Here is a 23,333-nt window from a genome sequence, read left to right as displayed (position 1 = left end):
GTGCATTTAAATTCTAATATTCTGGGGCGCCTGGGTGGCGCAGTCAGTTAAGTGTCCGACTTCAGCCAGGTCACGCTCTCGCGGTCCGTGGGTTCGAGCCCCGCGTCGGGCTCTGGGCTGATGGCTCAGAGCCTGGAGCCTGTTTCCGATTCTGTGTCTCCCTCTCTCTCTGCCCCTCCCCCATTCATGCTCTGTCTCTCTCTGTCCCAAAAATAAATTAAAAACGTTGAAAAAAAAATAAAAATAAAAATAAATTCTAATATTCTGATTTGAAATCAGTTTGTATGCAAATACAGCTAAATATTTTTACTATTAATAGCTAATTAGCAAAATCAAGGTCGGATGGGAAAATTTCAGGGTGGAAATTAAATTTGTACTCTAATCAGCCCTTCTTGGGTGACCCTGAGATGAATTACTTTCAGGATGTGTGACATAAGTAGAGTTATACCAGGTCAAATAAGAACTAACGATCTGATTCCTTTCTACCAAGAAACAGTTCTCTTTTTAATCAGAATAACTTGATACACATCATAGTGTTATGTTTACTAAGTGCCATTTAGAAATGACATTTATTTTGCTTTAACCCATTAAAATGTAAACTACTGGCTATTCTCAGATTTTTTTTACCTCATCGTCTGAGAGGTAAGCAATAAAAATGGGTTACATCTTTTTTTTTTTTTTCCCAGCAAGAATCTTATTTGCAAAAAATGTTACTAAATTCAGACCTTTCTTGTAATTGTGACAATTGATTATTCACTGAGGTTTCCTATCAGAAATCTACTTCCAGGTTCTGTTCTGTGGTACTGAGCCTTACTATCTGTACCTTTGTCTTTGCCTTAATATACTTTAAACTTTTTGTTATTAGGCAAATTATCAATTAAGTAAAAATGTCACTAGCAATTTTAACCATAAGCCAAAACAGTCTTCTTTTATATAAGGAAAAAAGTCGCTTTGAGTTTTCTTCCGCATTCCAGCTTCCAACCCTATGTCAAAAAGAAACTGTGAACGTAATACTTTTTTAAATTTAAAAAACGATTATGTTATCTTTAAAGGATATTTAGAAAATGCATACAAAAGAAGATAGGAAAATATAGCTCTGCTAACCAGAAATACTCACTGGTAATCTTATTGTAATCTGTTATATAGTTGTACGATTTTCACATGATTCTAGTCTAGATTACATACCACTATACCTTTTTCACTTAATATTACTTCACTAGCATGGTTTCCATAAGGTTGCAGTCTATATACATCCCTATAGTGTTTGTATGATATTTCATTTAATTCACTTTACCACGTGCCTATCATTGGGTTCACTTAGTTGTTTCCAGATTATAATGATACTGCCAGAATATGCTTCTCGATAATATTTTTCATAGTTGAAATTATTTTCTTGGGGTAAATTTTTTAAAATATGGTTAATATTTGGGAACTTTAAAAGAATGATATTTTCCTTTTCTAGAGGATGTGTTTCTGCTGGAAACTGATAACCCAAGGACAACACTAGTGTATGGCATTTTTACAACATCAAGGTAATTATTAAACAATTATAGCTTATGTGTTAAACAATAAACTTCACTAAATGACAGTAATTATTACAAAACATTGTTTTCAGTTTTTAATTTTACAAAGCATTCAGGATATAACCATCCTGTTTTATTACTTTTGCCTGGTGACCAAAATATATTCAAGCTGAACTAATACTTTCAAAATGGTTTTGTACAGAGTATTTATAATGATTATATGCTATTTTTCTCAAAGAAAGGAAAATATGAATTATAATGTAGGAATAAATTATATAAGATATTTTGTTTTAAGGAAGTAGTTTGAAGATCCATGATTCACCTAAAACTTTTGGTATTTCTACTAAAATAAGTTTTACTTCTGGAGCAATCTAAAATGATGACTGGAAACTAATAAAATAGTGCACTAGTTTTCATATCCCTTATGGCAGTATTTCATATACTGGAAAATAGGTTTAATGTCTTCTAACTTCTCTGGGATGTCCAATCCTTATTTTCATATATTTCAAGACAACTTGCCGTCTTCTCACCTTTTCCTAGATATATTTGTGTTTAATTATTTTACACTGAGAATGTTACTCAGAAGGCAGCACAGTACCCAAGCGATAGCAGGGCCAATGCAGAATGTAATCTGTGCCTTTTATTAGAAAACCAACCAAAAAACAAAAATTTGAAGATTTTAGCATTCTTCTTTAGCAGGGCAAGCACAGCATCATTGTAAACTGTAATGGTCCATTCAAGGAAAAATAAAATCACAAAGATATTGATTATATGTCATATTTACATTTGCCCTATAAAATATGTAAAAATATGTCCTACAGGATGAACAGTTTAACTCGTGTTCTAGAAGAGAAAGTGGTCTTGAGTTAACTCAGAAATAAGTGAACAAAGTGAAAAGAACCAAATTCTTCAGAAGAAAATGTTTGTTTCAAAAAAATATTTCTACAGTTTTTGTTTTCCCCAACACCAATAGTCTTTTGAAAAATTCGTAATTGTCATTTATGAGCAGCAGTGCTAATGATTAATAACATATCTTGTTTTTTTCAATGGGCATCTAAGTTTTCCCTTAGGCATCTAATTTAAGAGATATATGTAAGTCAGAGAAATGTTTGTTTCAGTCAATCTGCCTTAGTGACAACAGAAATAGTTTTTAGTAAGGATCCAAACACATTCTCTGAGATTATATTGGCGTTAATGTAATGAACTTTTTTTGGACTTTACTGTTTTTGTTTTTCTTTTTTTTTTTGTCATTAACAAGGAAAATACATAAATTATGACAACTTAGACTTCTCTGACTACTCTTTAGGATAAATGTGAGAACATTCTCACGTTAAAATAATCTTAAGACCAAGAAATACAGTTTTCTCTTAATGAGATTTATTTCTTTCACTTAAATTATGATAGATTTTATTGACAGTGACTTAGAATTCAAATTCATATTTTTGAATAAATCATGAATTTATTTTTTGTTGTTAAGATAAACTAGTTAGAAACTCTTTGACTTGTCCTATATTTTGGAAACATTGAGAACTCTTCTATAACTTATTATTGTCTACTGCCTCCATGAAATGGATTAAATGTTTTAATGCTTTATGTACCAATGGCTTATTTCAAAATAGGAGAGAAGATTTTTTAGCTTTACAGTGTGTACTGTAATGTTCAACTTTTCCATGATGAATTATCAACTCTTCATCACAAACCTTGCCATCTGTTTTTTTAAATTGTATTTAGAAGTTAAAAAAAATAAGAAAATGGATCTCTTTCTGTTTCTTTTTTTAGCTCAGTTTTTAAAGGATCAGCAGTGTGTGTGTATCATTTATCTGATATACAGACTGTGTTTAATGGGCCTTTTGCCCATAAAGAAGGGCCCAATCATCAGCTGATCTCCTATCAGGGTAGAATTCCATATCCTCGCCCTGGAACTGTAAGTATCTAGGAAAATTTCTTTGTTATTTTGCTTTTTAAAAAACATATATATATATATAACTTACCAGGATATGATATCATGTTGATGTTTATTAAATATAATCGAAGGGAGCCTGGGTGGCTCAGTCAGTTGAGCATCTGATTTCAGCTCAGGTCATGATCCCACTGTTCATGGGTTCAAGCGCTGCATCGGGCTCTGTGCTGACAGCTCAGAGCCTGGAGCCTGCTTCAGATTCTTTGTCTCCTCTCTCTCTGCCCCTCTCCAGCTCATGCTCTGTCTCTGTCTCTCAAAAATAAATACACACACATATATATGTGTGTGTATATATGTATATATATGCAATATATATGTGTAAATATATATATATATATATATATTTACTGACTTACTGATTCACTTATTGTAATTTTTCAGGTTATGGGTTCTCAGATTTGGTATTTTACAAATATGGTATAGTATAGCACTCTCCACAAATTTTTCTAAGTACTATCGCTAATAAAATCTCTTTTAGATTTGAAGGCAACTGGATATGTTAGACATGGCAGAGATATTTTCCTAATTTTATTGTCATAAAGCCATAGTTTGGAAATTAACATTTTGGCGGCATTCTGAAAGAATTTTAATGCTTTTCACACAGCCCTTCCTAATATTAAGGAATGTTACCTATTTTAATAAAGGAATAACCATATCAGAATTAAGTTACAGATAAATCATATGTAGATCTTTCCATTGTAAGGGATATATTTAAAAATTATATGTTGTATATTTCTCAAAGAAAGAAATAGTATGTATAAATAAACACGATGAAAGTGATATTCTAGTTCAGTAAAATATTTGTAAACTCTACAGTTTTGAGGTATACAGGTATATCCATGTTTTGTAATACCAGAAGTATTAAGGAGTACGTTGAAAACTAACCTTTCCAGCTGCAGACAGTGCACTGACCAATTGGAATTGAACTTTCTCCAGCACTACAACGATCACAGTCCTACTATTTATTTTTCATTTGGTGCATTATAATGCTTTATTGAATTCTAGAATATTGATTAGTTTTTGTTTCTATAAAATGTCACATGGTGAAACAATCAAGAGGAATATGATTTTCAATGGACTTTCATAGGGAATATAATTTTCTTATATTTTCAGTTTCATAGTATGGTTATAATTATAAAATAGGGTGGATGTGAGTAGAGAAGAATGATTTTATGGAAAATAATCAAAAGATGTTTGTTAGAATATTATTTTCTTAAAATGTTTCTTTTTCCTTTTTCCTTAGTTATGAAGTTCCCTCTGCCAATATGCTTTTAGATATTCATCCCACGTAACTATTTGTTAATTGATAATTTATTTTTTGTGTTATTCTTAGAGTTTATTTGCAATGTATTATTCAGTCCTTTATTTTTTCATCATCTTAAATGTGTGGTTGATAGGAATAATTAACTTTTAATTAAAGATTATCATCATTGCTCCTTACCTGTGAAACAATTAAATTTTGAAGAGCCACACTTAATCATGGCTGGGGATGAAGTCCTATTATACAATTCACAATCTATCCCCTTTTAAATGATCTCTCTTTGATGCCCATAGCTCAACAGAAAGTGGAAAAAGTACTTAATGATTTTGTATAACACAAGGAAAATATCAACAGATGTATCAATCTCAGGGTATCTCAACTTGAGGTGGGTTGGGTAAGGAGCAAAGATTATACAACAGAAGGGGGAGCTGAACCACTTTCAAATTCCATTATAACTCATGGCTCTCGTTATTTCATTCAGTGCCCTTCATTCATTTCCAGGGGACTCACTGATAACCTATTCAGAGATAAATGTTAGTTTTGAGGATTACTTGCTATTTGAAGTTGACCAAGTCGTTGCTTCATCTTAATACAGAAAATTAACGGGAGGTTGCGATAGAATATGCTTCCATTAATTATTCTTTTTTGCAACACACATGTGGGATTAGTCAAGGAACGGGTGGTTTGTGAACTCAAAAAATTCTACTTTCCTCCAAGTATATCTTTAAGAGACATTTCTCAGATAAACCAATAAGATTGATAAAAGAGAGCCATGCTAATTGAATCAGGTCTGAGGCCCCAGAGCCTCAATGAGTTTGGGTCAGAACTACTCTATATCCAGTTTACAGAACAGATTGTGTACACCTTGCCTCGTCTCAAGTAGGGATTCCCAGTAGTAACTTGAAATTAGCATGGTGAGAGTAGTTACAGTATGGAAATTGATGACTATTACAAGTGAGGGTTTTGTTTTGTTTTTCCTGAAGAAAAGCCACCTCTGTTCCCAACCCTTGTCAGACTTCACCAGAATGGCAGCTCAAAAGGACTCTCAGGAATCATAGTGAGAAAACCATTCACGTTGAATTGCGATTATTCTACATAAAATGTGGGAATAGATAAACCCTTTTATTGAAACAAAGTAAGCCAATGCTAAATTAGAAAATTCTGCTAACAGTCCCACTTTTCACTCTTTCCAAGCTGCTAAGAATAAGCATGTTTTTTCTGTTGTAAAGCAGTGTGGTATAAGCCAGGGCTTAGTAACACACATCTGGAGCTGACTCCGTGAAATAAAGGGAGTAGTCGGTACTTGAGACATATTTCTATAATGTGGTTTCTTACATCTGGTGTTGAGACCAGAGCAGCTCCCTTAAATAAAAAAATTGTCAGATGAGTGATCCTTAGGGAGTAAAAGAGGCAGGGTGGAGGAAGACCTCTGGAACTCCTTCTGGAAAAGCAAACCTCCCAGATTTAGTCCCTCCACCCTTCACTGAACAACACACCATGAAGTCTCAGCTGTGTGACTCAGAGTGGCCAGTGTCTGTCTCTTCCCTGGGCTTCCAGGGTTTAATATCCCACTGATGTAGCCAGAAGACCTACAGCCAAGTGACCCAAAGCATTCCCTCTTCTCTCGGGTTAAAAATGTTGCTTCTGAAGACCTCCCAATGAAGAATCAACTGTCATTGCTGTATTTAATTTTCCTACACAGTAGTTCAGTTGCCAGGTCAACCTCATAAATACATGACTGAATTCTTAAAGAAATGACAGGGGCAGAACTTGTATACCCTCATTCTAATGTTCCTTGTAGGTGATTCTTTTAAAGCAGGGTGGATAGCTATGTTAGCAAACTGCCCCAACTAGCAAGCACAAGTCAGTGGGAAGAATCCTGCCAATTGTGTCATAATGTTTTTCCATAAGTGATTCAAGTTTGTGGAAGAAACAAGACACCTTTGGTATGTTGCAAAGGGCAGCCAAAGACTGCAGATTCTCTCTGTGGCTGAGCTAACATATTACATTATTCTGTTGCAACATGTATAAAGCTTCTGTAGAAAATTGTTTTTGCTTATACTATCTTGTTAAGCAGAACCTAATAAAAGTGTTCTGTTTTAATATCTGTTTATAAGTGGACCAGAACCATCTGCTTTAATCATTATGCTTTACAGGTCTGGTACCTGGTGCAGCAAAAGAACACAGAAACTTCATGACCCACCTAGTTAGTGTTGGCAAGAAAAAAGAACTTTATTGCTGGCACTTGTGTTGATTCCATGCATCTTTTCATGGTTCTTACATTAGAAGTATTTCTATTCTTCAAGGATGTTTAAAACACTGTGAAGAAAGTTTACAATAAAATAAAATACATAAGGCATATAGACATGAAAAATTCATTATATGTTGTTTCATATCATTATTCAAGACACATGAATAAAATAGACAATAAATATTATTGAAGTCCAGAGGACAGAAAGACTGCCATGGGACAGCCTTCTCTAGAGAAGGCATATAAACAATAAGAGACTGAGCTGGCCCTGAAGGCAGTTGGATTTGGATAATTTGGGTTAGGAAGGAAGGATGTTTCAGCTTACATTATAAGGCAAAGATAGAAATTAATAAGTCCTTCTAGAAGCTCTGTATGAGCTAATAGGACTGGAGCAGAGCAGTCTTGTCGGCAATGGAGGATAAATGCAAATAGAATGAGGACCAACTGGTGCATAAAAGTACAAGTCTTCAACTATGTAATTCTTTAGGCTTCAAATAAAGGGCCTAGACTACCAAGGGTTTCAGCAAGGGGATCACTTTCTCTCAGAATACAAGTTTCAGAGATCAATGCCAGAAACTAACCCAGATTCTGGAATGCCAAATGTCCATGTATTTATCCATATATCACTCATCTTTCAAGTGTTAGGTCAAGTTCCTCTTGACCATGTCAGTCTCTCCTTCTCTGACTAGTTTTGCTTTTATTTTCCAGTCTTTAATCTCAACTCCTACCTCCTTCTTCTACTTTGTGCTCTATGACCCAGCAGTGCCTCAGGAATTATAGTTCCCTAAATATTCCAACATTTTTATCCTATCTTTAAAACTTTCACCAACCCTGAAACCCTTAAGTTCTCTAGTATTCTGAATTCATTTAAAAAATATTTGCTCTTAAACATATATGACAACTGATCACAAACCAACATTTGTTATTTATTTTGTTTGTCTTAAATTATTATTATAAGACTTAATTGTTATTTTGCTTTGAATATACCCATCTTCCTTACTAGAATACTTCTTTCTAGAAGATAATGGTAGCTTCTTATTCTTATGTCTCCTACTGGGCACATCAAAATGCTTTTTGAATAAAAAGTGAATAAAATTAGTCGGTTAAGTGTTGGACTCTTGATTTTGGCTCAGGTCATGATCTCTCAGTTCATGAGATTGAGCCCCGTGTTGGGCTCCATGCTTATAGTGCAGAACCTGCTTGGGATTCCCTCTCTCCCTCTCCGTTTATGCCCCTCCCCCCCCAAATTAAAAATTTAAAGAATGTGTTCAAAGAATGGATATTCTATTCAATATATTAATATTGAAAACTAGGATCATGGATGTGCTTTGTGAGGAGCATCAGAGGATGGAAGACATCAAGAATACCTAAAAATAGGAAACAAATTAGGTGAGGATGACAATTGCTGATACGTCCTTAACATGGCATTGTTATTGTTCCCAGCATTTCACCCAGCACTTTAGTAATCAAAATACTTAAAATGTCTTTACTCAAAAAAGGAGTGCCTGTCACTGCTTGATAAACAGAATGCTAGAACTGGAGAAAAACAACTTGAAGTTTAACCCAAACTACTTAATGAAAATTTGCAGAGCTAAATCAGCTTTCTAAAGAGGGGGACACCAGCCTCATTTGTGGACAGAGACTTTGTTTTATGGTAGTACGTGGATGTTATATTTATCTTGAGATTTTAGTACATATGCTTTCTCATATCACAAAGCAAGGGATAAGTTAGTTGCATCTTATTTGTATTTGGTAATGTTACACTGAGCAAACCTGCAAGTCCAGATACAGAATCTGCAAAGGGTCATCCATTTTTGTTCTTGTCACCATTGTTCTCACTCACCCTGTGTCTTATCTGTAAAGTTTGTGCCACGAATCAATGAAAAAATTAATTATTGTCAAAAAGAATTCTTTGGTAATTTCGAAAATAAAAGTCTACCAGGAAACACTTGTTTCTAAGCAAGAAGTTCATTGTGACTATAAAACAAAAGTCCCAGATAGGGGACATTTGAATGAATATAAAATAACTGATTAGAGTTGTGAGTTGATTTATTTGGGTTACTACAGTTTTGAGCACCTGAAACATAATTTTAACCGAATTTCAATTAAGTAAGGCCAAGAAACCAGACACTTCTAATTTAATCACCTTATCACACATGAAAATTGTTAACTGGAAATTATATAAATTGCTCAGTAATATATGCTAACTTTGGATCTTTCTGGAACCTACAAATGAGAATGTTTGCAAATATTTAAAGAGACATCTCAGCTTAGCAAACCATAATTAGTGGTGTTTTATGAGGAACTGGAACTATTTGAATTGCCCGTGCATTTGGTCTTTCCATTTTTTCATTCAGTGAGCAATGTATTTCCCTTTTTCCACTTTGTGTGTGGAATGAGGGTAGAAAACACCCATAATTCTATGCTTTTCAGAAGTATGGAACATATGCATCAGTTTAGAATACCCTCAAATGAAATTCTTTGTCCTCATTTGGTCTTTTTTGTGGGCAATTTATAAACATGTATATTTAAATATAATGCTTTTTCCTAAAAGAAAAGCACATGAGCCCCAGATGAAAGTCTACTTAATGGGATTATGAACGGGTTGGCTTAGTTTTATTATTTGCCTCATTATCTCTCCTTACTGAAGTCATTTAATTGCTCCTTGTGCCTTTCTATAAAAAAAGAGCTGTATTTACCGGTCCTGTAAAAAGTTCTAGTAACGTTAACTGGTCAAAGTGAGTCAAAAAATTGCATTCAGTATGATAGAGTCTAAATGAGTGAGGCAACATTATAATTTGCTGAGAGTTATTTGCAAATGTGAGTCTGCCCAAGGATGCTGGTCCAGAGGCACTAACGTTGTGGGAAAGTTGTTGCAAGGGTTTAACCTAGAGATCACCATGTTTTGGGAGACCCCTAAAGTTATTTTTTCTCTTTTTATATTGAATTAACATTAAAATTTTGGCAGATTTCACATAAAATTCCACATTTCTATCTTCTGTTGAAATCTGGCCACACCAGGATGTATTCCTGCATAGGAGCAATCAGCTAGAAATGAGTGTTCATTGCCACTCTTGAAAAGGTATAACTTGGGGCACCTGGGTGGCTCAGTCAGTTAAGCCTCCAACTTCGGCTCAGGTCATGATCTCACAGTCCCTGAGTTCAAGCCCTGCGTCGAGCTCTGTGCTGACAGCTCAGAGCCTGGAACCCACTTCAGATTCTGTGTCTCCCCTCTCTGTGCCCCTCCCCTGCTCATGCTCTGTCTTTCTCTGTCCCAAAAATAAATAAAAACATTAAATAAAAAAAATTAAAAAAAAAAGAAAAGGTATAACTTTCCAGTATGTTACTGACCCATTCCATCCTACTGTTTGCCATAGATTTGCTATTGATCAGAAAGTTTGCTTTGTTGATTTCTTTTTACCTTGTACCTCTCTAAAGGGAATAAATGAAAACTAGAAAAGAAATGGTCTTTTTCAAGAAAATATGACTAAATATTTTTTGTTTCTAAAAGTAGAAATATTGACAGGTATTTATTTAATAGGGTTACACAAATAATGTTTGTATGTGTTAAAGATTATACCAACAGCTTTGCTTGTATAACTTAACACTTGGATCCTATTAGTGGATAAGTTTGAGTTCCAAGCTTCAGAAGCTCCCAGCCTGCCCCTGAGCTTGGCCTCAGATACCCTATAAATGGAATCTTCTCCCCAGAAGCCCTTGTCATGCGCTCTTTCCAGAACTGCTAAAGCTGTCCAGCAGTCCCTTTTCAGTTATTATTGCTGTCTAGCTGCCTCTTTGACCTTGATGCTCTGAATCTTTCCTCTCCTGGCCAGAACTGAAGCTCTTGTTTCATACAGCCCCTGCACCAAAATTGAATGCCAGATGTAATAGAGTAATTCTCTCAATAAACTGCTCTTTGTTGAATATCTACTCTTTATCAGCTGTGTTGTAGCTCTGAGAGTGAAACGATGAACAAAATATACCCAGTTCAGGTCAATACATACCTTACATTCCAGAGGGAGAAACAAACAATAGACATACAAACAACAAATATATAATATACAGTTAGGTAAGTAGAGCTGTGAAGAAAAATAAAGCTGGTTAAGGAGATAGAAAGTAGAGATGGAGATGGGGAACTATTTTTATATGTGTTACCTTTAAATTTTTTTTTTCAACGTTTATTTATTTTTGGGACAGAGAGAGACAGAACATGAACGGGGGAGGGGCAGAGAGAGAGGGAGACACAGAATCGGAAACAGGCTCCAGGCTCTGAGCCATCAGCCCAGAGCCTGATACGGGGCTCGAACTCACAGACCGCGAGATTGTGACCTGGCTGAAGTCGGACGCTTAACCGACTGCGCCACCCAGGCGCCCCTATATGTGTTACCTTTAAAGAAGTAACTTTTGAACTGAGAACTGAATGAGGTTCAGAATGGAGTTTTAGGGAGAAGAGCGTTCCAAATGGGTATAGCCAGTGTCAAAGTTCTGGAGCAGGAGCGTGCTTGAGACTGAAGAAGAGCAAGAGGTACTTTGGGAATGGTAGATGAAAGCCAGACATATAGGAGCTTCGAGACCATGCTAAGGGATTGGAATTTTATTCAAAGATTAATGGAAGTCATAGCAATCTTTTCTAGAAGGGAGTTATCAGTTCTCATTTTCCACATCCAATCCAAGTTCTGACTTCAGAGATCCCTCTTTGGGGAGGAAAGAATCATATGGAATAAAACTCTTGTATTGAATTCAATTCTGATTGAAACTGATAATGATAACCTGTTTTAGCGAGTGATAGTACTAGATTATATCCACAAGTGTGCCCCCCCCCACCCCTAACAACACTGTCACTGGCAAGAATAGGAATAGGAAAGTGACAGATGGAAAGGTAAAAAGTTATATATAAAATGGCATCAACTGCTCTCCAAAAACAAATGGAGTAGGATAAGTGGACTTAGCCTTGTTCAAGTGGTCAAATTGTACACTTTTTTAATTCATTTGCTATAGATAGTTGTATATATAGTCATGTTGTTTTCTCCTCAATGAGTAGCAAATATGATGGTTCATCTTACAGTTTTTTGACTTTACAATGATGCAGAAACAATACAAATTCAGCAGAAGCTGTAATTTGAATACTTAATTTTGATCTTTTCCCAGGCTAGTGATTTCTCCTCTCTGGATGCTGGGTAGGGCAGCGAGCCGCAACCCCCAGTCTTGTGATCACAAAGGTCATCAACCCATACACTTACAGCCATTCTGTGTTTCACTCTTAGTTCAGTCAAAAAATTACATGAGCTATTCAACACTTTAGTATAAACAAGCTTTGTGTTACATGATTTTCTCTAATTGTAGGGTAATGTATGTGTTCTGAGCACGTTTAAGGTGAGCTCAGCTAAGCTATGATGTTTGGCAGGTTAAGTGTATCAAATGCAATTTTAAATTACAGTATTTTCAATTTATGATGGGTTTATCAGAATTTAAACCCATAATTGTAAGTCAAAGAGGATCTGTGCTTACAACAACTTGAGCTTCTAAATATTTTGAAAAGTAGAGGTCTTTTGGTTATTACTAAAAGGAAGTAACTATTTACTAATTTGGTTATTTTTAAAATATTTTATTAGTGCCCAGGAGGAGCATTTACGCCCAATATGCGGACCACTAAGGAGTTCCCAGATGACGTTGTCACTTTTATTCGGAACCATCCTCTCATGTACAATTCTATCTACCCAATCCACAGAAGACCTCTGATTGTTCGTATAGGCACTGACTATAAGTACACAAAGATAGCTGTGGATCGAGTGAATGCTGCTGATGGTAGATACCACGTCCTGTTTCTCGGAACAGGTAAGTATTTGAGCTCAAACTATACTTTAATGTGTAGTCAAAGAGCATAATAGGTCAGGACCATAATATTGGAATCAGAGAGACTCCAATGGTATTTCTGTCTGATTCTCACTGAGGTATTTAATGTCTCAATGCCTGTTACCACATCTGTAAAATGGAGTTAATAAAACAAATTACTGTATAGGGTTATTATGAGTAACTAGTGGAATAATATATGTAAAGCACCTAGAAGAGTCCCTGGCACATATTAGTGAAATATAATAATTATGAGCTGAATGAAAGTATGGGAAGACTTTTAAGCATGGGTTAGTGTTTCTCTCAACTGAACCAAATTCTGCAACTTTTTAAATTTTTTTTTAATTTATTTATTTTGAGAGAGAGAGAGAGCACAACTGGAGGAGGAGAAGAGAGAGAGAGAGAGAGAGAGAGAGAGAGAGAGAGTCCCAAGCAGGCTCCACACTACCAGTGCAGAGCCCACTGGGGGACTCGAACCCATGAACTGCAAGACCACAACCTGGGCCAAAGTCAGATGCTTAACCAGCAGAGCCACCCAGGCGCCCCTGCAACTTTTTAATAAATACACGGAGTCATTTTCCAGTGATTATGATAATGGTAGATGGTTCTAGATAACATTTAAAAGTGAATTTAATAACAAATAAAGATAGGTTTTTTTTAAATGGTAGTATTTTAATATGTATTTTAATGGTAGTATTTTAATACATTCACAATTGCAGTTTGCCAATTTACCTTAATAGACTAGTTGAGTGAAAAATACTCTTGTTTGTAGACCTACACGAATGTGGGATGGCTGACCTTGTAGCAGGAGTTCTCAAAATGTGGTCCGCAGACCAACAAAATCAGTATAACCCAAGAACTTGTTAGAAATACAGTTTCAGGCTCTAGTCCAAGAACTCTAGGGATAAGACCCAGCGTCTGTGTTTTAACAAGCCCTCCAGGTAACTTGATATACACTAAACTTTGAGAACCACTACTCTAGAGAAAAAAACTAGTTTGACAGGCAGTAATTAACATCTTTCAAACATTCATGACTACCTTGCAGGAAGTGATGAAATCTCTTTACCTATAATATCAGAGCTACTTCATGAAATTAGGTATTTTCTCTACTAGTTTCAGAAATAGATCTCAAATGTGTCTGTAAACCTGATTTATAAGATGTGCTGTGGTGTGGGGGTGCCTGGGTAGCTCAGTCTGTTAAGTATACAACTGTTGATTTTAGCTCAGGTCATGACTCATGGCTTGTCAATTGAAGCCCTGTGTCAGACTCTGTGCTGACAGCATGGAGTCTGCTTGGGATTCTCTGTCTCTCCCTTTCTCTCTGCCCCTCCTCTGCTCTCTTTCTCTTTCTCAAAAATAAATAACTAAACATTTTTTTAAAAAACAGATATGCAGTTGTGCAATATGTATTCTGAGCTTTCAGGCTTCAATCAGTTTAAGATGTGGATATTTTTTCTTGGCTAAGTAATACTTTCAAAGTGTGCCTTTCTTATGAAGTTCTTATTTTTTTCTTACACTTAAAACCCAGATCTGAATCTTTTAGTCTCATGTAATTTCAGTTTGTATTGGTCTGAGGGCAAGAATCTGCTGACATGTACTATCTGGCATCCTGCTTCACACCTGGACGTATCTGTGTTTTTACTGATCCTCGCTTTGCTTGCCCTGAGAAATAATCCTTCCTTCCCAGATGAATTATTCTTCAGTGTTCTCAATTTCCTCCTTTCCTGCTATCTCCAGGACCTTTCTTTATCACTTATTTTCTTATTCGCTTTATTTGTTCATTTCATTCTCTACTATATCTTTGGCTTGGAAACCTTACACCAGGATACAAAACTAGACAACACCTCCACCTGTTGCCATCCCTGCTGTTCTGCCGATTTTGCCGAGGTGTTCAGTGTCCTCATAAGAAAATCCAATGACCTTAAACCAATGAAGCGCTTCCCTTTTCTCTTCACGTCACGTGGTATTGCAGAATCTCTCTTCACCTGCTGCTTCGGCCACAAGTAACATACCTCCCCTCTTTCCCTGGCAGTTCTGTTTCCTTCATTAGCCTAGCTTCCTCCGGCTGGTGAGCATAGGTATTCCCGAAGGCTTTGTCCACAGTCCTCTTCTTTTTACATATTCTTTGGCCATCTCATTTATTCATGTGCTTTTAATTTTCCATTATGTACAAACAAATCCCAAATGTATATCTCTAGTCATTGCCATTTCCAGAGCTCAATATTTGCATTTACATCTTTTTTTAAAAATTTTTTTAATGTTTTATTTATTTTTGAGACAGAGAGAGACAGAGCATTAACGGGGGAGGGTCAGAGAGAGAGGGAGACACAGAATCTGAAGCAGGCTCCAGGCTCTGAGCTGTCAGCACAGAGCCCGAAGTGGGGCTCGAACTCACGGACTGTGAGATCATGACCTGAGCCGAAGTTGGACGCTTAACCGACTGAGCCACCCAGGCACCCCATCTTATTTTTTTTTTGTATTTTATTTTATTATTATATTTTAATTTTTTTTAAAGTCTTTAATTCCAGTTAGTTAACATGCAGTGTTAAAGTTTCAGGTGTACAATATAGGGATTTAGCACCTCCATTCATCACCCTGTGCTCATCACAGCAAGTACACTCATTAAGCCCCATCACCTATTTCACCCATCCCCTCGCTCACCTCCCCTCTGGTAACCATAAGATTGTTTTCTATAATTAAAATTCTGTTTCTTGCTTTGACTCTGTCTCTAGTTTTCTTTGCTTTTTTTGTTTTGTTTCTTAAAGTCCACATATGAGTGAAGTCATATGGTATTCATCTTTCTCGGTCTGACTTACTTTGTTTAGCATTATACTCTCTAGCTCCACATTGTTGCAAATAGCAAAGTGTCATGCTTTTTTATAGCTGAGTAATATTCCATTGTGTGTGTGTGTGTGTGTGTGTGTGTATGTGTGTGTATGTGTGTGTGTGTATATATATATATGCAAATCCATTCATCACTTGATAGACACTTGGGCTGCTTCCATATCTTGGCTATTGCAAATAATGCTGCTATAAACATAGGGGTGCATGTATCTTTTTGAATTAGTGTTTTTGTATTCTTTAGGTAAATATCCTGTAGTGCAATTGCTGGTTCATAGGGTAGTTCTATTTTCAAATTTTTGAGGAAACTCCACACCGTTTTCTGCCAGTTTACATTCTCACCAATAGTGCATCGCATGTTCCTTTATTTCCACATCCCCACCAACACCTGTGTTGTTGATTTACATCTTACTTTTAGAGAACACAGATTGTATAACTCCTTAACATTTCAAACATCATGCTTCAAACTCAACTTATCCACTCCTAAGACTCTCAAACTCTCAGACTCTTAATCAAGTCTCCCATATTTGTTTTCTTACCACACATTCCTTTCAAGGTTCTGTTTGTCCTTGATATGTATCTCTCTAGGCATATCACAGTGCCTGGTAAGTTCAATAAATATTTGTCAAGATGAATTGAATATCATGACTATATACATTGCTACTCATGTAATGAAGTGAATTCATAACTATTTGCAAAAGTTATTCTTCATTTGCAAATAAGCTGTGTTCTCCAAAGATGTAACCTCCATGTGGAGGACTTTGAAGAGTTGCTTTTAGCCTTGGCTCAATCATCTAACATGGAGTTTGCATTTAAAAAAAAATTCCTGAGTGAAGTGGTAAATTTTAGAGTCCTTCTTCTCCCTAATATCTTATATCACTCATAAAAAATGTTTTCTTTTTTTTTTTTCTTTTGGAACTTGTGTTAAAAGTGGACTCTGATGTCACAGTTGGGTTGTTTTCTCATGAAAGTCTGCATAAAATATGTAGATTTAATGGATGGAATTTTCAAGTCTTTATAAACTGTGTAGCAGTTTATTCAGATAGAAGGCAGTAAAAAACATACTTTTGCACAAATTCTTTGGCTTTCCTTACTACATAAGTATCTGGCACTTTTACATAGACTTTTTATGTTGGTATTTAAACATTTGTGTCATTTTGAAAAACAGTGTTTAGGGATATGTTTTTAATTGTATTGAGACGCTTCCCTAATGATTCCTTACAAAGCCACATGAGTCTCTGAAAGACTGTCCTCCAACAGGAGAGTACATGCTATGACAGTACCTCTGCCGACAGCATCTTTCTGAAGAGATGATAACTCACTTAACCATTGGATCTTGTCCCCATGGTCCTATCAATCTGCACTGTAATTCAGAAGCAGTGATTCCAATTTACCTGAAACTCTAACAGCCAGTATATTGGTATAGAAATATTCGTTGCCCAGGTAGTTTTTGGATCGCTGGCAAAACTTCTTCAAAAGAGTCCTCAGTGCTTGTTTGCTACTAAAAGTGAACAGAATAGCCTTTTCTGAAATGGAACTTGGGAGAATTACAGGTCACAGCTCCCAAGGATTTCTTACCTTGTGTATCTAAATATCTTAGGAAGGAGATAAGATGTCATGGTGTTGCCAAATCCCTAATTACCAGAGAGCTTTTCAGCTGTTATAAGTAAATAATAATGTTGCAAATACTGCCAGAGGCAAGCTTCTCTTGTGGCTTCCTTTTCTCTTTACCGTTATGGAAAATTCAGAGGAATTCAATGAAGACATTAGCTGTCAAAGAAGATGCCATTAAAAAAAAAAAAAAAACTTAAAACTTACATGACAGTTAATTGGAATGAAAATAGAATATTATGTAACTGTATTCACTTTGAATATTGTGAATGATTTTGTAACTCCCAGAATCTTCATGGTAGTTATGTGGGTCCAATGCCTGATAAGAGTTACAATTAGCCCCTTATAGTGTACTATACTGGCTGAGTTTGAGAGGCTGATAATCTTACTCTCCACTCGCCTGGAACTACTTCATTATATTTTGTGTATTGTCAGATTCAAAGACAGACAGACAGACAGATAGATAAAATAATAACTGAAAGAAAGAGAGGGAGGGAGGCAAAAAAGAGAAGGAAGGAAGGAAGGAAGGAAGGAAGGAAGGAAGGAAGGAAGGAGAGGGGAGGAAGGAAAGAGGGAGGGAGGGAGGAAGGAAGGAAGGGAGGGAAGGAGGGAGGGAGGGAGGGGGAGGGAGAAAGAAAGAAAGAAAGAAAGAAAGAAAGAAAGAATTTAAGCTTTGTCTACTCATCTTTTATTTCTTACAGTTTGCATTGTCAATGTCTAGTCTAGGGTTCAGCAAACTACAACCTAGACCAAATCTGACCCACTGCATGTATGGTACATAAGCTAAGAATGTTGTTTTACATTTTTAAATGTTTGAAACAAAAGAAGAAAAATATTTCATGAGCACTGAAAATGACAAAATTGGTAGATTACCACGTACATGAATAAAGTTTTATAAGAATACGGCCACAGTCATTCCTTTACATTTTGTCTGTGGCTGCTTTTGTGCTACAATGGCAGAGTTGAGTAGTTGCCACAGAGACTGTTTAGCTCACACAGCCTAAAATATTTGTTATTTGGCCTTTTAGAGAACAAGTTTGCTGACCTTGTTTTGTCTGATAGTTGGATAATTTTAGAAAAATTAAGACTTCTTAAAGGAGCTATTTTCTAATATGTAGATATAATACAGGAATTCATAATGTTGCCCAAAATAAATATTTCTCCTTTTATCTTGAGTAAAAAATATGCTGCTATTCTATTAAAACTTAAACTAGAAACTAAGTTTCCTTTTGTTCCCATTCATTCCTGCTGCTACTCCTCTAAAAAAGATCTCATGTTGAAAAAAATGTATCTTAAAATCACGTTTTGTTTTATTTGGTGGTATTTGGTGGTGTTTTGTAGCATCTTTGTTTTGTTCTGGTTTGTTGTTTTGTTTTGTTTTGTTTTGTTTTGTTTTGCTGTGTATTAGTTCTTAGTATTAGTGATGTGGGTATTTTTATGATCTTTACCCGCTCCCACCCCCCCACCCCCACCACCTTTTTCTTAATCTTTAAGAAAGGCTGTAAAACAGCCAGCAAGGGCTCTCATAGGATTAACATTTCTATTTTAACTTTGCCACCTACTGCTTACATCCAGGCCATTTGTTCAAAGCTGACTATATTGCACAAGTGAAGACATTTTTGCCTGTTTTCTTTTTGGAGTTATGAAAATATCTAAATGTCTGGGTCAAGTTCAGATACATTCGATCAAATTTATATTTTTAGCACTATATATGAATCAGAATGACATGTGATTTCTGATGAAAGCACGATAGTTTCTTGTGAATGGATGTTAGTAGTTTAGGATGATTTAATGTCATTATGATTTTTAAATGTAAGGTCGATACATGTGGTGTTCTGCCAAAATTCTTATATACTGTGTACTGTTTCATGCTTCTTATTAGCTTCCGTTTCACTGGATGAGTACTAAGTTGGAATGTTGGCTCCAGCAAGTCCTTTGAAAGCGTGGAGTTTTGAAGTGCGTGCCACATATGTGACTAAAGTCTTAATACGTTTGCCTTGCAACATTACAGGATAACTACCTTCATAGGAATGAACCGGTTTTGGCAGTCCTGTCTCTTGGAATGGCACACTTAATGAACCACAGAGCCAGACATTTTGATTTTTAAAGAACTCCCTAAAATACTCCATGTAAAATTTGATAGCTAGAGCTGTGCTTTTGAGCTCAGAAAAGACTCCCATCAGTTGGAAGCTGGGCACGAATGTCACTCTGAGGATAATGTCTAGACTTCCCCTTTGCTTAGGAGTGAGGAACAAATCCCTTTATAAGTCACTGGATTTTAATAACATTGTGGTTCACTGCTTTCCAAAGCAGAACCTGGAAACTTCTGAGAATTTACCAAGGATTCTACTGGGATTTTCACAGCAGGAAAAACTAATGGAACACAGTGGAATGATGGCTGAATTGACAGGAGAAGATGATAAATCGCGGTGTGATGATTGCTTGATCATGTAGAAGAGTAGCAAAAAGGGAATATGTAAAGAGAGGGAGGAAAAGAAGGAAGGTAGCCCATACAGTGATTGCTAATCCAGAAATAAATGTTCTCATTTAAATGATGCCTCCAAAAGACAGCTTCTTGAAAACATATATGGCTAATTGCTGAAAAACTTTTATTGCAAAAAGCAGAAATTTTTTTCTTCAAGACACTCTTCAAGATATATTTTTTAAGACAGCATACAATCTCACATAGTGATTATATAAATTTTAGTGTTCTTAATTTGCCTGAATAACCCATTTATTTATTTAGTATTCCACTTATTATGCAAATAAGTATACTTTTTTCTGAAATCTTTTATTACTATTATAATGATGCTAATTAAATTTATTCATAATACATACCTTTTGTTTAGAATCTCATCCAACCCTTATCACTACTCTGTGAGAAAATGTGAGAATGCAGACGCCATGGGGGGCAAGGATATTTGTCTGATTTATTCATTGTTGTATCTTCAGTACTTAGAATAGTGCATCACTCAAAGTTGCCCCTCAATAGATATGAATGAATGAATGAATGAATGAGCTGTACTTATCCTCCATCATGTTTGGATGGAAGCTCAGGTGAGTTAACATCACATAGATATTTGGTATATGATACAACTGAAATATAAACTCTTGCTGGCTGATTTCATATCCTGAGCATTTATTCTCTTCAAGTTACTACCTCGTTTGCCAACACCATTTTATATTATTTATGTTTTACTTATGAAGTTCAGGTAATTTAACTTATTCTTTCTCATTTTACAATGAATTTAATATTTCATCCACAAATGTCAAGATGATACTATTCATGAGCTGACATGTAGCATTAGCATCAGCATTGTTTTGTTTGAGCACATCACTCACTTTTGCCTATCCACATATTGTCACCGAGTCTTACATGTGAACAAGACACATCTTAAAAGGTGACAGAAGACTTGGAACAGACCGGAATTGTGTGTGAATTAACTCAGCTGGAATTTAAACTGTGAATCTGAATCACTTCTTGGCCTTTTGGCTAAGATCAAGCGTAAACTGTGAATCTGATATATTTTTATGTAAGTAACCATATATTTAAGAATGAAGGAGGTTATATTTTGGGGGGGAGAGGAGAGGTTGCAACAATGGAGTAGGTCTTCACCTTAATTTTTGATGTATCACTAAAATCTTTGCTCATTTCAATTTTTTTAAGTGGGGCTTATATCTGTCTTCAGTATGTCTTACATACTCACCAAAACACATGTAGATCTCTTTGGCATGCTTCTGTTACTTAATTAAAATGGGTTGTGCATACTCAATTGATATATTTGGAGAATTTCAGAATATCACGCATGGAGACAGTGTCTCTCAGCAGGAAAGATGCTGATGGTTTGCTCTGTAACAGTGACTCTTCTACCATTTAGTCACTGATGTTTTCCTAGGTGACTTGAAAACCACTACAGCCAAATCTCATCCCTGTATGTTGCCTTCATTTAACTCTTAACTCATATATGAATGTAAGTCCATTTTCTAGCCTAAAGACGATCTAAAATCTTTCATCTGTGTGTTAAGAAGAGATAACCACACTACGTTTTTGTTCTTGATGTGCTGCCAAGTTTCTCTGAGGCAGCTTTAGCAGCTTTTGTCCCTGGGAGAAGAATTCACAGCCTTACACTCAGCATGGCCAAGCCTTCTCTATGTGATTACCCAAAGGAGGTCTATAGCTAGCTCTTAGTTGTGGGGTGGTTTCTGTAGAAAGTCAGCTTTTAAAGTTGTTGTTGTTGTTGTTTATTGAACAACAAATTCAAATTTTGTAGAAAATGGAAGGAAGTGTTTCATTTTAGAATATGAAGTATAGTGTAAACTGGAACAAAAAGATGTGAAACTTGATTTTCTGAGGTGAATCTGTGGTATTAAAGTCAAATATGTTTTACTTAGTTGTATGCTTATTTTTCTCTTTCACTGATGTGTCAGGTAGACTAATAGCCCCCCAAAGGTTACATCGTAGTATCTGGAATGTGTGCATATGTTACCTTATGTGGCAGAAGAGACTTTGCAGATAGGATTAATGTTTCAGACCTTGAGATGAAGAGATTTTCCTGAATTGTCTGGGTGTACTCCATCTAATCACATGACTTCACAAAAGTAGAGGACCTTTCCTGGCTATCATTAGGGGGGGGAGATATGACAAAGGAAGACGTGTTAGAGAGATGTGATCCTGCTGGCCTTGAAGGTGGAGGAAGGGGGTCCATGTGCCAAGGAATTTGGATGAGCCCTAGAAGCTGAAAATGCAAGAAAGTGGATTATCCTTAGACTATCCAGAGAGGCATGCAATTTTCCTGACACCTTGATGTTAGCCCAGTGAGACCCATGTTAGACTTCTAGTCTAAGGTAATACATATAGTGTTGTTTTAAGATCAGAATTGGTGCTAAGTAGTTATAGCAGCAACAAGAAACTACTATAACTTGGTTTTGAATTCTAGCTTTGTTGAAAGACTACAATAAAACTATTTGAGGGGCCCCTGGGTTTCTCAGTCTGTTGAGTGTCCCACTCTTCTTGATTTCAGCTCAGGTCATGATCTCAGGGTTGTGGGATTGAGCCCTGCATTGGGCTCCATGATGAGCATGGAGCCTGCTTATGCTTCTCTCTCTCACCCTCTGCCCCTCTCCCCAATTCACTCTCTCAAATAAGTAAATAAATAAATAAATAAATAAATAAATAAATAAAATATATTTGATGTTTCCCTTAAGAATTCCTGAAAAAAATAATCAATCTGATGTTTTAAAACTCTGTCCAAGCCTTTGCTGATTAATGCAAAATGATAATATGTTTTGTTCTATAGCTCCTTTTCAACCAGTATAGAACAACATAGTAATACATCACAAGGATATTATTTATTTACTGATTAGAATTTATTGAGTCTATTGCATGCCAAGGCTTATGACATATAAGGAAAAATAGCAATAACACTTACCTTGAAGGAGCTCGTGGCCAGTGGAGGAGACAATTCAATCCAATTCAGTAAATATTATTGGACACCTATTATGTGGCAGGCACTCTCACGGGTGCTTGTTATGTACCAGTGAACCAAAGAGGCTAAGATCTCTGCCCTTGTGGAGCTTACATTCTACTGGAAATAAAATTAACCACAATAAACAAATTATATAACCTGTTTAAAGTTGCTCATTGCTATGAAACACACACACACACACACACACACACACACACACACACACCTGGGGAAAGGAGATTCGTGGTCCGAGTTTGTCTCATTGAGAGGTTAGAGTTGAGTAAAGACTTGAAAAAAATAAGAGAATTAGCCAAAGGAACATCTAGGGAAAGAGCACTGTAAACTCTTCATAGACAGCATTGTGTTAAGATCTATAATGTAAGGATCTGTAGAGTTCAGGAAGGAAGTGGCTGCCTGATACAAGCCTGATACATTTGAGAAAGTTTTCTATTGCTGCATAGCAAATCATCACAAGATTACTGGCTTAAAACTACACACGTTTGTTATTTCAGTTTTTGTAGATGAATCCTTAGCTGGACTCTCTGCTCAAGGTCTCACAAAGCTGCAAAGT

General features: G+C 36.0%; 1 protein-coding gene across 1 annotated transcript in view; it reads left to right on the top strand.

Moving 5' to 3' along the window:
• The window catches only part of SEMA3C (semaphorin 3C), a 174,666-nt gene that overhangs the window by 110,688 nt on the left and 40,645 nt on the right, over positions 1-23,333 (top strand). Inside the window, exons 9-11 of the mRNA XM_047097367.1 lie at positions 1,463-1,532; positions 3,303-3,447; positions 12,608-12,830. Coding sequence (XP_046953323.1) covers positions 1,463-1,532; positions 3,303-3,447; positions 12,608-12,830 — 438 coding nt within the window. The remainder of the gene's footprint in view (positions 1-1,462; positions 1,533-3,302; positions 3,448-12,607; positions 12,831-23,333) is intronic.

This window comes from Lynx rufus, unplaced genomic scaffold (assembly GCF_022079265.1).
Source record: "Lynx rufus isolate CCGP_SWC_20201006 ecotype Redwood Valley unplaced genomic scaffold, mLynRuf1.p SCAF_4, whole genome shotgun sequence".
NCBI lineage: Eukaryota > Metazoa > Chordata > Mammalia > Carnivora > Felidae > Lynx > Lynx rufus.
Note: the sequence above shows the minus strand (reverse complement) of the source record. Positions and strands in the feature narration are given on the sequence as shown.